Source organism: Fundulus heteroclitus, chromosome 7 (assembly GCF_011125445.2).
Source record: "Fundulus heteroclitus isolate FHET01 chromosome 7, MU-UCD_Fhet_4.1, whole genome shotgun sequence".
Lineage (NCBI taxonomy): Eukaryota > Metazoa > Chordata > Actinopteri > Cyprinodontiformes > Fundulidae > Fundulus > Fundulus heteroclitus.
In genome coordinates this window covers 12,985,717-12,998,475 of record NC_046367.1, presented here as the reverse complement: position 1 = coordinate 12,998,475, position 12,759 = coordinate 12,985,717, and the positions used below count along the sequence as shown (strand labels likewise).

The window sequence follows — 12,759 nt, the reverse complement described above, 5'->3', positions numbered from 1 at the left end:
CCCACTGTGATGTGTTTTTTCTTTTTTTTTTACCAACCACCATGGGAGCCTCATTAGAGTACATGGCTGTGACTTTCTCCAGGAACATTTGGCCAAATCAGTACAGATCTGGTTAAAAGATCAGCTTTGCTCCATGGCTTTTCCAGTCCGTATCCTGTCGAATCGATACATTTCTTGTGGGGCGTCAGTGGTGTGTTTGGGAGCCCTGCTGTCTGTCTGATCCAGCCTAGTGAAATCTTACACTACTGAATCTTAAATACAAAATAAGTAGGTCCTCTGGACAGGTTCTTCTTTGTTGAAACGTTTCATCTCTTCCCCAAGAGATTTCTTCAGTCTGAGGAAGTTACTGATAAACTCAGCCTTATACGCAGTGCCTCTGCATAGTGGATCAGCTTCTCACAGAAGAGGCCGGTATAGGGTGGAGGTTATGCAAAAACAGAAGAATTTCTTTGAAGTCTTTACATCTCTGTACCAGAGGTGCCAGCAACGTTGTCCACATCTCCACCTGGAAGCCAGATCGTAAAGATCACAAGAACAGGCCCTGATGTTGGACAGACTGGGAAGGTCAAAGGTCACAGAGCAGCTCAGGTTTCAGTGTCCAGTTTCTTTACTACCCGGGGGCTTTAAAATGGAGAGAAACGCATAAATGTCTTGTTTAGCTGCTACCACAGCCGTTGGCGAATCCCGCTGGTTTTCCGACTTGCAGCTAGAACCCACTCATAGTGGCCGTAGGGTCATTCCCGGAACCGACGTCTAAGACAAACTTAACGTGACATACTTAATGGGCCAGGACCTCTGGGGGGGTTACGAAACACCTCTTGGGTGTGGCAAAATGATTTGTATTTCTTTACTGAAACCGCTTCCATTTTAACACAGGGGAAGTACTTATAAAAGTACTACTTTTTTATGAGGCTAACTTTAAATGACGTTAGCCTCATAATCTCCCCATAAAAAGGAAGACATGCCATCCACCAAAAGGAGGTCACCGGTCTCTGGCACTGTTATTTTGGGGGTTGCAGGCTGAAAAGGTTAGGAACTCCTGATTTGAAGGGTAACTCACCCTCAAATCAACTTTTGCCAATAAACCGGTAACATGGTTGTCTTATAGTACTGTCTACATATCCTGGTCATTATTTTTGACAAATTAGTGCATATTTGTAGCAATCCTGCTTTTGTGTCTAAAACCGTCAGGTAGGCGCCCTCCTAGGGTAACCGGTGGTCTTGCATTGAATTTAGAATCCGTATTTCTATTGGTTCAAAGGTTTTTGTGACATAATTTGGAGAAACTGACATAAGAGGCAAGACGTTTTAATATTTAATCAGTAAATTTGGAATTATCAAGAATTGCCATTATAGATATCTATAGCGTCATTTTGACTAGTTATAATGTCACTGTTACTGACATTACTAACAGCTATAAGTGAAATCAAAATTCGTACTGTCATTCTGACTTGTCAAAACTAAGTTACAGAAATATACGTCATATATGGCAAAATAGTTTGAATCTTACAGATAAATTACAGATATTTTGAATAAGAGTTTTGAGTAGGCCAAATGATGTAGCAGTTATCAGTAATTATTATTCAGTCTAGCGATTAAACGTCTCTGCCTGTGAGCTGTCCCGTCCTGAAAACTGCCTCGGCACTCTGCAGCACCGGCTTCGGGCGTTGCTCAGTCGGCGCATTGAGTCGTTGGCTCAAACTGATAAGCCTCTGGCCCTCAGGGCTCCACAAAGCCTCCCTCAACCCTCTGGGGGTGAAAATCCTCCACCTGAAGAGAGCAAACTGTGGTGTATCTACCAGCGTAACTCTGCTCACTCTCCATGATTCAGTATGGCTGATTTCCCCCAATCTCGAGCACAAACCCCGTTCCCCACCCCACCCCCCTTCCCGCTTAATCCCGCCCACTTTGATGGAATTGTTCAGATTTGTCTGAGGGGGAATATATTTTTACATGAGGGTGAGTTGTACTTTAAGGCTCCGAGGACAGGTACCTGAGGATTGGAGAAATGAGTTCAGCTACAGGTGAGGAAGCCTCATCTTGGTCAGGGATGGTAGCAGAGGTTTCTCGTTAGTACAAGTTGCTGCCCTTTTTCTATGAGCTTGTTTCCTGTCTGAGAAGATCTAGCAAGGTGTTGCTCGGCATACAGTTAAACCTCCAAAAAAACGATTTAGACAAGAGATGTGCTGTCATATAGCAATAATTCCCATAATTGCTGAGCAGCTTTTTGCATTTTTGCTGTCATTTTGAGGATTTCCTTCAGTGATGAGCTCCAAGCCTTTGAGGCCTGAAAGGGCCTCCTTGCATGTTGGGAACTTGCAGGTTTCTTACCGTTTCTGTCGTCTCCTCCCCTCAGGTGAAGCTCCTCATCTGCGCATACAGAGTCCAACTGCAGTGACGATGACAGGAGAGCCTTTTTCACCATTCTGCTGCTGCTGCCCGACTCGGCGTGGACCCGAGTAAGAAGTGGAGTTCGTCCTTCACCGACGGTGCAATCACGGCTCAGCCCCTGGGAGGAGGGAGGCTGTCAGACTCCAAAGACTGAAATCCCTCATGTGTCGTGCCTTTCTCCGAGTTCCTCCTGCTGACTGGGGGGGGATAATATAGATCCGTGCAATGATGCCAAGTCTAGCTTGAGCATTTATGCGTGGTACCTTTTATGCATTCAGAGAATAAAAAGGTTGTTTTCCCAGAACTTCCTTAGCCTCTCTGTTTTCAGCGTTTTAACAGACAAAGGTAAGGCCCCCCCTCAATTGTTGATTTGTAACAAACATGTTGAATCAAAGTATTTTTTTTTTTTCGTATTTTTTTTTTTTCTATTGCTTCGGGGAAAGTCAGTCTCTGTTTCCAAACCGTCTTTAAAAACTGTAGCAACGGCTGGTTTTGCTAAACCAGTAACTGATTTAGCGGTAGAGTCACTACATCGTTCCACAGTACGCCAGGAAGAGACAGGATGTCCAACGCTGATTCTCGGACACATTCGTCCATCGTTTTACCTTTCCTCCACGTGGTCGGCTGTCCCGTTTGCCACCAGAGGGAGGGAGGGTTATTTTAAAATGAGATGTTTTAGTGAGAGAAAAAAAAAGAGATGTTTCCTTTGCCTGCCATGCACAACTTCTGTGAGTTATTTTTATATATATTTTTCAGTTTGTACAGATTCACATATGATAAATAAATTGTGAAAGATATACGTTTGAAGTGACGACTGCTAATGTTTCATGGACATTTTTGCCCCCGTAGAAGTGGGTTAAGTTATTTTTGTGCTGTAAAAAGCTCTGCTGGTAGTTTTTTTTTTTTTGTTTTAAGGCCTAACATTTTTTCAGACTTATCTTCCTTCATTTTGTTGCAACCATTAGAAAAGATTTGTCGTCATCAAATGACCATTGCAAAATTTCGATATTTTTACATAGGTACTGTACATGACTGCCAATTAAAGCTTTGACTTAATTCTTACCTTCAGTCTCCTGAATGTTTTTTTAAACAGCTTTAGTATTGACGTGAAAAATGCGTAATTGTGACCAAAAGTTGGTGTCCTGGTTGCTTAAAAAACCGTGCACATTTTAAGATTTCTAAATCTGTTGTCTAAACGTAGTTTAAACAAGTGATGTTGCACCGAGCAGAAATGCAAACGTAGTGACGGTTGGGTTGAGATTAACCTAAATGTCTGATCAAAATGAGCCCTTTGCTGTTTTTTTTTTTTAATTGTGCAGTCGAAAATCTGGTTTGCATTCAGCAGCTAACGCATCTTTCCCCTCTTTTCACTTTCTGACTGCTTCCTAAAACTCATGACTTGCATTTAGAACCTGTGATAAATGTTTACTGAGTCACACTGTCTAGATCCACAGTGCCTTACAGAGATCTTCATGCCCCTTAAGCTTTTTATTTTATCTACATTTTATTACAACTGCAAACTTCAATGTATTTTAGTCGGATATTTGTAAGTGATGAAGCAACACAAAGTAGACTATTGCGGTGTACAAGGAAAACGATACAAGGAAAAGGAAAGGTGTTCACCGAAGAAGAAAAAAAAATCTGAAGAGTGCAGCACTCTGTCTTGCAGCCAAGAGACCAATGGAGACTCTGGAGGAGCTGCAGGAGATCCACTGCTCGGGTGGGAGAAGCTGTTAAAAGCGCTACCATTAGTTGTCCTGTTTACGAAGCCGATCCTTTATGGAGGGAAAGTTTCTGAAAATAAACCCTAAGAAGTCCTGTTTCCAGTCTGCCACAATCTGCGTATGGGACACTGCAAACAAGGAAGAAGGTGCTCTGGTCAGATGAGACCATAATTTTAGTTTTTGGCCTACATTGAAATGGTACGGATGCCAGACGGCAGAAAAAAGAATGGTACAAATTTGGTTCGCCAGCAAAAGGATTATTTAGCATTTTAAATTTGGGGGGAGGGGGGATTTGTGACCAATCAGTATGTTCAACTTGTCAATTTTGCCCACAACATAAAAAGTTGAAACATTACTAGTTTCACTGTTGGTCCTTTGTTCTCTTTCGCGGAATGATTTAAAGTCTAAAGGTTTAAACTTCTGTTTTTCAAGTGATCTCAACATTTATTTCGATGGTTTCTGTGGTAAGATGCTTGTCCGTTTCTTTAAGAGCATTGTGTGAAAGCTTTTTAGATCAGTCCATCCATCCATCCATCCTCTTCCGCTTATCCGGGGTCGGATCGTGGGGGTAGCAGGCTCAGTAGGGAGGCCCAGACGTCCCTCTCCCCGGCCACTTGGGCCAGCTCCTCAGGAGGAATCCCAAGGCGTTCCCAGGCCAGCCGGGAGACATAGTCCCTCCAGCGTGTCCTGGGTCTTCCTCTGGGCCTCCTCCCGGTGGGACGTGCCCGAAACACCTCTCCAGGGAGGCGTCCAGGAGGCATCCTGACCAGATGCCCGAGCCACCTCAACTGGCTCCTCTCGACGTGGAGGAGCAGCGGCTCTACTCTGAGTCCTCCCCGGATGACTGAGCTCCTCACCCTATCTCTAAGGGAGAGCCCAGACACACTACGGAGAAAACTCATTTCAGCCGCTTGTATCCGGGATCTCGTTCTTTCGGTCACGACCCAAAGCTCGTGACCATAGATGAGGGTAGGAACGTAGATCGACCGGTAAATCGAGAGCTTCGCCTTTTGGCTCAGCTTTCTCTTCACCACAACGGATCGGTACAGCACCCGCTTCATAGCAGACGCTGCACCAATCCGCCCGTCGATCTCCCGCTCTATCTTCCCCTCTTTCGTGAACAAGACCCCAAGATACTTGAACTCCTCCACTAGGGGCAGGACATCCTCCCCAACCCGGAGAAGGCACTCTACCCTTTTCCGGTTCAAGACCATGGTCTTGGATTTGGAGGCACTGATTTTCATCCCGGCCGCTTCGCACTCTGCTGCGAACCACTCTAGTGAGAGCTGTAGATCACGCCCTGATGAAGCCAATAGGACCACGTCATCCGCGAATAGCAGAGACGCAATCCTAATGCCACCAAAACGGATCCCCTCAACACCTTGGCTGCGCCTAGAAATTCTGTCCATAAAAGTTATGAACAGAATCGGCGACAAAGGGCAACCTTGGCAGATTCCAACTCTCACCGGAAACGAGTCCGACTTACTGCCGGCAATGTGGACCAGACTCTGACACCGGTCGTACAGAGACCTGACAGCCCTTATTAAAGGGTCCGGTACTCCATACTCCCGGAGTACCCCCCACAGGATCCCTCGGGAGACACGGTCGAATGCCTTCTCCAGGTCCACATGTAGACTGGTTGGGCAAACTCCCATGCCCCCTCCAGAATCCTGCTGAGGGTGTAGAGCTGATCCAGTGTTCCACGGCCAGGACGAAAACCACACTGCTCTTCCTGAATCCGAGATTCGACTATCTAACGGACCCTCCTTTCCAGAACCCCAGAATAGACCTTACCAGGGCGGCTTAAGAGAGTGATTCCTCTGTAGTTGGACTGGGGTGCTGGTCCCCCTTTTTAAATAGGGGGACCAGCACCCCAGTCTGCCAATCCAGGGGAACTGCCCCCGATGTCCAAGCGATGCTGCAGAGCCGCATTAACCAACACAGCCCCACAACATCCAGAGCCTTAAGGTACTCAGGGCGAATCTCATCCACCCCCGGGGCCTTGTCACCGAGGAGCTTTTTAACAACCTCAGCAACCTCAGTACCAGAGATGGTCTTTAGATCAGTACTAAACTGATATGTACAACCACAGCATTCTTGCTTCAGGCTAGGTACTCTCCCACCTTATAAAAGGAAGCACATGTGATGTTGATAACTAAGATGGTCCAGATTACAAAGGTTTACTTGTTTATAGACCAACTTTGCTGGAATACTTGGATGACAACAAAGTGTTGACATCTGAGGCAAGAATTTTTTTTTTCACATCTAAAACTAAGCCACATATCACACAAATTATACTAATTTCAAATGACTAACTGGCAGAAACAGACTATTGTATCTACGAATGTAAAACCTTTTTGCTGAGCACAATATCTGATTGGAGGAGTATCTCATAATACTCTGTCAATTTGGATCTTCTATAATTCTCATTTAATTTTGTATTAAAATTCTTCTTGTAAACAAAGCCCCGAATAATCCATCCAGTATTCAAGATCATGCTGATATTTGTTATACAGGGCACCTAGTTATCAAACTGCAACTTCTCTATATAGAAGGGGAGCCAGATATTTTGGTTGTCATATTTTCTGTTGTGGAATATACTTCCAAGTTTTGTCCATGAGGCAGACACCAAGTAGGCTTTATTTATTTTTTCATATAAAGCCTATAGTTAGAGTAGCTGAGATTTTTCTGAACTATCTCTGTAGATAAACTTGGCTGCTGGGCTGACCACTTTTTTTTCTCACCATGTTACTTTTTCCTACTACTCTTCGCTTATCTGTTATATGCAGTTATTTGTCATTACCTTTGCATTCTTACAGTTATTTTTTCCTCTGTGGCTGACAACAATTTTGACCTAATTTTTCATCTTATTTTTTCTAAGGAATCGATAAAAAAATTTATAGCCAGAACTCCTGGCTCAGTGCTTTTCTGTTTAACTGGTTCTTTCTTAAAACAAGCTACTAATGGCGCTACCGCTGGTATTAACTCAACATAGAAAGTATTCATCACTTATTTGCTTTGTTCCATACCTGCTCTATATCCTCTCTACCCCCAGTGGTTCACTGCAGATGGATACAGATATTAAGCAGGAAAAAGCTGAAGGAATTCTGCCTGTGAAAAAGCAGTTGTTCTTTTCCATTGTTGCTTGTCCAGGAGGAGAGATTGCTGCAAAGTCAGTGATTTGATGCAACTAGCTGGGCTTTCTTTAAAAATAACGTGTTTCCAAGAGGTATTGGAAACTCGATTTGTCTGTACAAGGACCAAACTGAAATGTGTATGTTTCGATGACTAGATTTTGTATATAACTTGGATGTGTTTGTCTTCTGAATTGGCTTGAGACTGCATAGACGCTACATGACTAAACTGAAATATTTTTAATAAGTTTGCACTGCATGTACCTTTATATCAATGTGATTATATGATCAGATTGTGATGGATGGAATAGGTTCTGGATTCTATGTAATTGCATATGAACTGGACCTCTTTGTAAAGTGCCTTGAAATCACGCGTTGCCTTTCCACAATTAGCTGAATCATGTAAGATCTGCTGTAAGATGAGGATTGGGTCAGTTTTGCCGCTCATACCAAACCTTCCCCCGGCGTTAAATGAATAAAACCGCTTCCTTGCAATCTTGTTCAGGGTTACTTTTATTTTAACATGACAAATGTTTTGCTTTTCTTCGTCGATGGATGCAAGCGGAAATCTCAGACATTTTGTTGCAGGACACAATGGGGCAGATCTGGCAACCCCAGCAGCGACTCCACGTGACTGATTGGGAATTAAATGTATGAATCCAGGGCCTGCTCTGTGGCTTAATCTGTTGAAGTTCTGACATGCGTGAGGATACAAGGGGGGAGATGTTCTCTGCGCCGCCATCCTGGATGCAGAAATCAGATCAGCGCTTTTCCGTGAGCTCCGAGCGCACCTGGTCCGCCATGTTGCCAACATGACCGTGCGTTCAGAGCACGCACCAGATTAACCCCGATGAAAGCCTTCCTCTGACTCCACTTGAGTCTCCCTCTGATCACAGATCATTTCTTAGCGCACTGAAATGAGTTTTATCCACGTCACGCCCGGGCTGTCCTCTAACATAATTATTAGGGCTCCCTTTTTTAACCAAAGCCGGTTGTTATCTGGTTTCCATGTTTTCTGCTGTCTGGCCAACGTCTGGTTGAAATTAGGGAGGAAACCCGACGTTGTTGTACCGACTACAGAACACAACTGAGACCATGAACCCTTTCAACCCCGATCCCTGCTTCTGATTGGACCCGCGCTCTGTGCAACGCTGCAGCTCGCTTTTACGCACTGGAGAAAAAAAAAAAAAAAAAAGCTTCCCAACTTTAACAAACGCTCATTTCCCGGCTGAACGGCGAGCCGGTTGTCACGAGACACGTGACACGCGTGGATAAATTGCTTTCAACGCGATGGGGGCATTTTAATTGCCAGCCACGCACCGCTGATTGCTCCTGCTGCGCTTGCGCGGCGAAAGAAATATTGAGGAAAAACCCAGATGCCCTACCTTCGAAAAGCACATTATAAGAGAGAGGGCTCACTCTGTCTCTACTTGTGGTTATAGGAGAAGAAAAATGAATCACAGGACACGTTTTAGGTGTACAGATGATGATTACAACATACAGCTGACTAAAATGCAATTTTGTGTGTCACAGAAAATTATACTATAACATAAACCAATAAAACAAAAGTTTTTTTTTTATTACAGAATGGTCGAGGCCATGTTGATGTGGCCTACACAACTCGGGGGGCCAGTCGCCTCCACAAGGGAGCCAAAAATGACATTGCTTAAGAAATTGTCTCTTCAGTATTGTATCCTAGCCTAATTGATGAAAGGTTTAGTGGAAGGAAAACGTGTGGCAGAAAAAGGGGCACATGCGACAGGATAACCGAGGATCTGGGGAGCCACATCGGTTGCTGTTTCACTGTGTTTCATCAGGTTCAGGAGTCTACCAGGCATTTTAGAGCGCTCCACATTTCCCTCTGCTGACAAGCTTTAAATGCAATTGAGTTGAAGCGGTCTGGTCTTCCTTGAATTATATGCGGGGACACAGACAGATCAAATAGTAGACCACACATAATTTTCTTTTAAAATTGCTCTTATGAAATCTAAAAATTTTCAGGGATATTTTTTTTCTGGGTTCTGTGATGGACTGGTACAATCCAGGTCGTGTCTCACCTTTCTACCAATCTGTGCACCAATTATTTATTTGGCATGAAAATTAAAACATGGATTTTCTTTTTCCTACAAAATGTTACCCCTTACACATTGCCATTTTATCAATTCAAAGCTGTTTGTATCTTTTCCAATCAGAAACAAAGTTGGTTGAATATAAAAAACTTTAAGTCTAAACCTGTGAGGAGTGTGAGTAACTATGAGCCTAACGGCATCACTCTCTGTGCAAGGAATCTATGAGTTTCACTTTTGGGTGGAATTAAAAAGATGAAATAAATTTTCGGCTACATTCTAATATCTTGTACTCCATTCATCCGTTAATTATTTTTTCATTTCCTAATTGTTTTTTGCTCTTTCTTGTAGCAAAGCCTCTCCAAAGTGTGACGCCTGCCACCGCCGTGAATTTTATTATTTATTTATTTTTTAGATTTTGTGGCACCAGTGGCCTTTATTCATCAGTAGCTGGACAGAAAATAGCCGAAGGCAGGAAATCGAACCTGGGACTGGAGCTGTACCTATTCTCTCTTTAGCAATGTATAGAAATGAAATACAAAAAAATATCACACACAGTTTGAAAAAAATCTCTTTTTTTTATTATGTTTTAATAGAAGTAATTGCAAATTCTTGCACGCAATAGGGTTGAAGAAGCCCCAACATAATGAGGAATTCTTGCAGCAGACGTCCTTGCATAATCATCTCTGACTGGAACTAAGGGTAAGCCCTTTTAAAAGCACTCTTAAGCTCTTAAGTCACTTGCTCTGATTTTGCAGATCCCACATATGGTTGAAAAGAAACCGGAGTCTCAAGAAGATGTGTCAGATATGCTGGAAATGTTCAAAGTACCGAACCGCCCTATCATGTGGATTCTGCTATGTCCCTCCCTGTGGACGGCCTCAGTTTTGAGTGTAAGGGTTTTTTGTTAAATTTTATTAAACACACTCTTTTGTACAAGTAAAAACACAGATATACTGTATGCAATAATCATCCACATAGAGCTCCTCAGGACGGAAAAACATTTTGGATCACCTCGACTCCTAAACGTCCCACTCATCTCTTGTTTCTTACCAACATTCAGGTTGAGGTAATTGTTCTCGTGCAACTGGAGAAGCGGTTCCCAGTTCAGAGAACTGTTTCTGGACTCTCTTATGATGTGGAGAAATTTGAATCTAAAAAATATAAGGTAAAACTCGCCCAGCTGATTGCTGGCATTTGCAGTAAAGGAGTGTTCACGCTCTTGGATTTTTACGCATTTTATCACGTTAGAATAGCAAACTTCAAAGCATTCTTTTAAATATATATACAACTTATGCAAACACAATGTAGTGCATACTTGTAAATCGGAAGGTGTTCAGCAGTTTCTCAAAAAAAAAAAAGAAGAAACAGTTTATTTATTTGGCTGTGTAATTATACTCAGCCTACCTGAGTCTGTACTGTGTAAAATCAGCTTTAGTTGTCATTACAGCTGGACATCTCTTGGGGTAAATCTATAACTTCTTTGGATTTTTACATGCTGTATTTTTAGGTCATATTTATACCCATTCTTATTTGCTGCGCTGGAGCTATTTTTCACATTAGCTCCAGAGCAGTCAGCTTGGGTGGCGATTGTCTGTGCATGTTATTTGTTAAGGTTTAAGTTTTGGATTCATCTGACCAGTGCACCTTCCAGACATGTTTGCTGTGTCTCCTTGATAGTTTGTGCCAATCTTCTTTTCATCAACCATTGCAATCTCCAGTCAGATTTAAGGAGTGGACATATAATATATCTAGATATATATAATATATAGAGATGAGATAGAGAAAGATATATATTAGATATATATAGATATATATGATGTGTGTGTGGGTAGAGATATGTAAATATAATATAGATATATAGAACACACACACACAATATATATACACACACAATAAGATATCACACACACAGAGAGAGATAGACACACACAGAGAGAGGAGAGGAGCAGAGAAGGACACACACAGAGAGAGAGGACAAACACAAACACAGAGAGAGAGGAGAGAGAGAGAGAGAGCCCACAGAGATGAGAGAGAGAGAGAGAGAGAGAGAGAGAGAGAGAGAGAGAGAGACACAGGAGAGAAGAGACACACACAGAGAGAGATATTATATATTTATATATATAACAACACAATATATATATTATATATATATTATATATATATATAATATAATATATCTATATATATCTATATATATATATATATATATATGGAAAAGATACACACACTTAGATACATACATAAAATGTTAAATCTCATAATGTATTTCTATATTCTTAAGATACCGTGTAACAACTAGAACAAGTACTCACTAGGAAGTAAGTTATTTGTGCTATAGACGATCTCTGTAGGGCTCGCTGAAGAGGTCTGCGCTCTAGTGCGCACGCGCTCTTCGGATTAATGTCAGGGCACAAAACTGGCGCTACAACGTTTCCAGCTCTCCTCCGGTAAGGATATTTCCCACAAGGGTTTTTATTTCCCACTTTCGTGCCTGATTGATCAAAGTTTCGGGAACTTGTGCGGGGTAACCGGTGGGATTCCCGGGGAGTCTGCGTGGAGTCCCAGCGGCCAAAGGAGACGCGCGGAGGGCTGAATAAACAGTTAATTTGACTAGCTTTTCTCCCCGGCTCCGCGTACTGTGGCCGCCGCCGCCTCTGGTCTCCAGTATTGTTCCGCTGGCTCCCTAATGGCGGACAGCGGGCAATGCTGTTTTCCGCTGGGGGGGGGTTGTGGGAGGTGTGTGGAGGGGGGGGTAGGAGAGGGTGCAGATTTCAGCCGGCCTCGTGCGACCAACCGCTCGCGCCTGGGTTCCTGCAGCCGTCAAACGTACAATGCAAAATGCGAGGCTGGAAATAATTCGCTTCTCGCTGTTTACCATCACCACCGCATGACATAAATAAAGGCAGTTCATGTGAAGCGTATGGGGAAGGGCGCCCCTAGTGGTGACCGGGTATGTGCCACTGATTGCGCCAGGGTGGACTGTGTGCAGGCTAACTTTCCAATTAAACCCCCCAACGTGACAGGTATCTCAAATATTGGCCTTACTAGCTGAATTTCGGACCCGGCTTGGTGCAGCTGGTCTGTGGGGGACCAGGCAGAGCCATGGGAACAAACGGGATGTGGTGGGGGGGGGGGTTGCGATTATTAACGTCTCCAAACGTCAAGGGTTTTGTTTCTGGACTGTCGAGCTGTGCGCTGTGTGCAAAAAAAAAAAAAAATCGCTTCTGTGCGCGTCAATTTTGGCAAGTTGTTGTGTTATTTTTTATTTTTTTTTTAGCGGCGTTTTAACAATGGCGCAGTCTGTGTCGGCTCTCCTCCCCTCGATCCGCCGCTAATCCAATGGCTGTTTGCGCCAGGAAGAGCAGGGGTGGAAACGGAACACCCTGAACCACGTTTCTCCTGCCCCCCTCCTCCTCCTCCTCCTCCTCCCAAACTTGGAGG

At 43.5% G+C, this 12,759-nt stretch overlaps 2 protein-coding genes across 2 annotated transcripts in view; both read left to right on the top strand.

Moving 5' to 3' along the window:
* Nucleotides 1–3,453, top strand: part of mphosph8 (M-phase phosphoprotein 8) — a 29,770-nt gene extending 26,317 nt beyond the window's left edge. Inside the window, exon 14 of the mRNA XM_012880055.3 lies at nt 2,357–3,453. Coding sequence (XP_012735509.2) covers nt 2,357–2,398 — 42 coding nt within the window. The 3' untranslated portion in view covers nt 2,399–3,453. The remainder of the gene's footprint in view (nt 1–2,356) is intronic.
* An 8,206-nt stretch (nt 3,454–11,659) lies between these two features.
* The window catches only part of zmym2 (zinc finger, MYM-type 2), a 37,060-nt gene continuing 35,960 nt past the window's right edge, over nt 11,660–12,759 (top strand). Inside the window, exon 1 of the mRNA XM_012880073.3 lies at nt 11,660–11,765. The gene's annotated coding sequence lies outside the window, so the exon portion shown is untranslated. The remainder of the gene's footprint in view (nt 11,766–12,759) is intronic.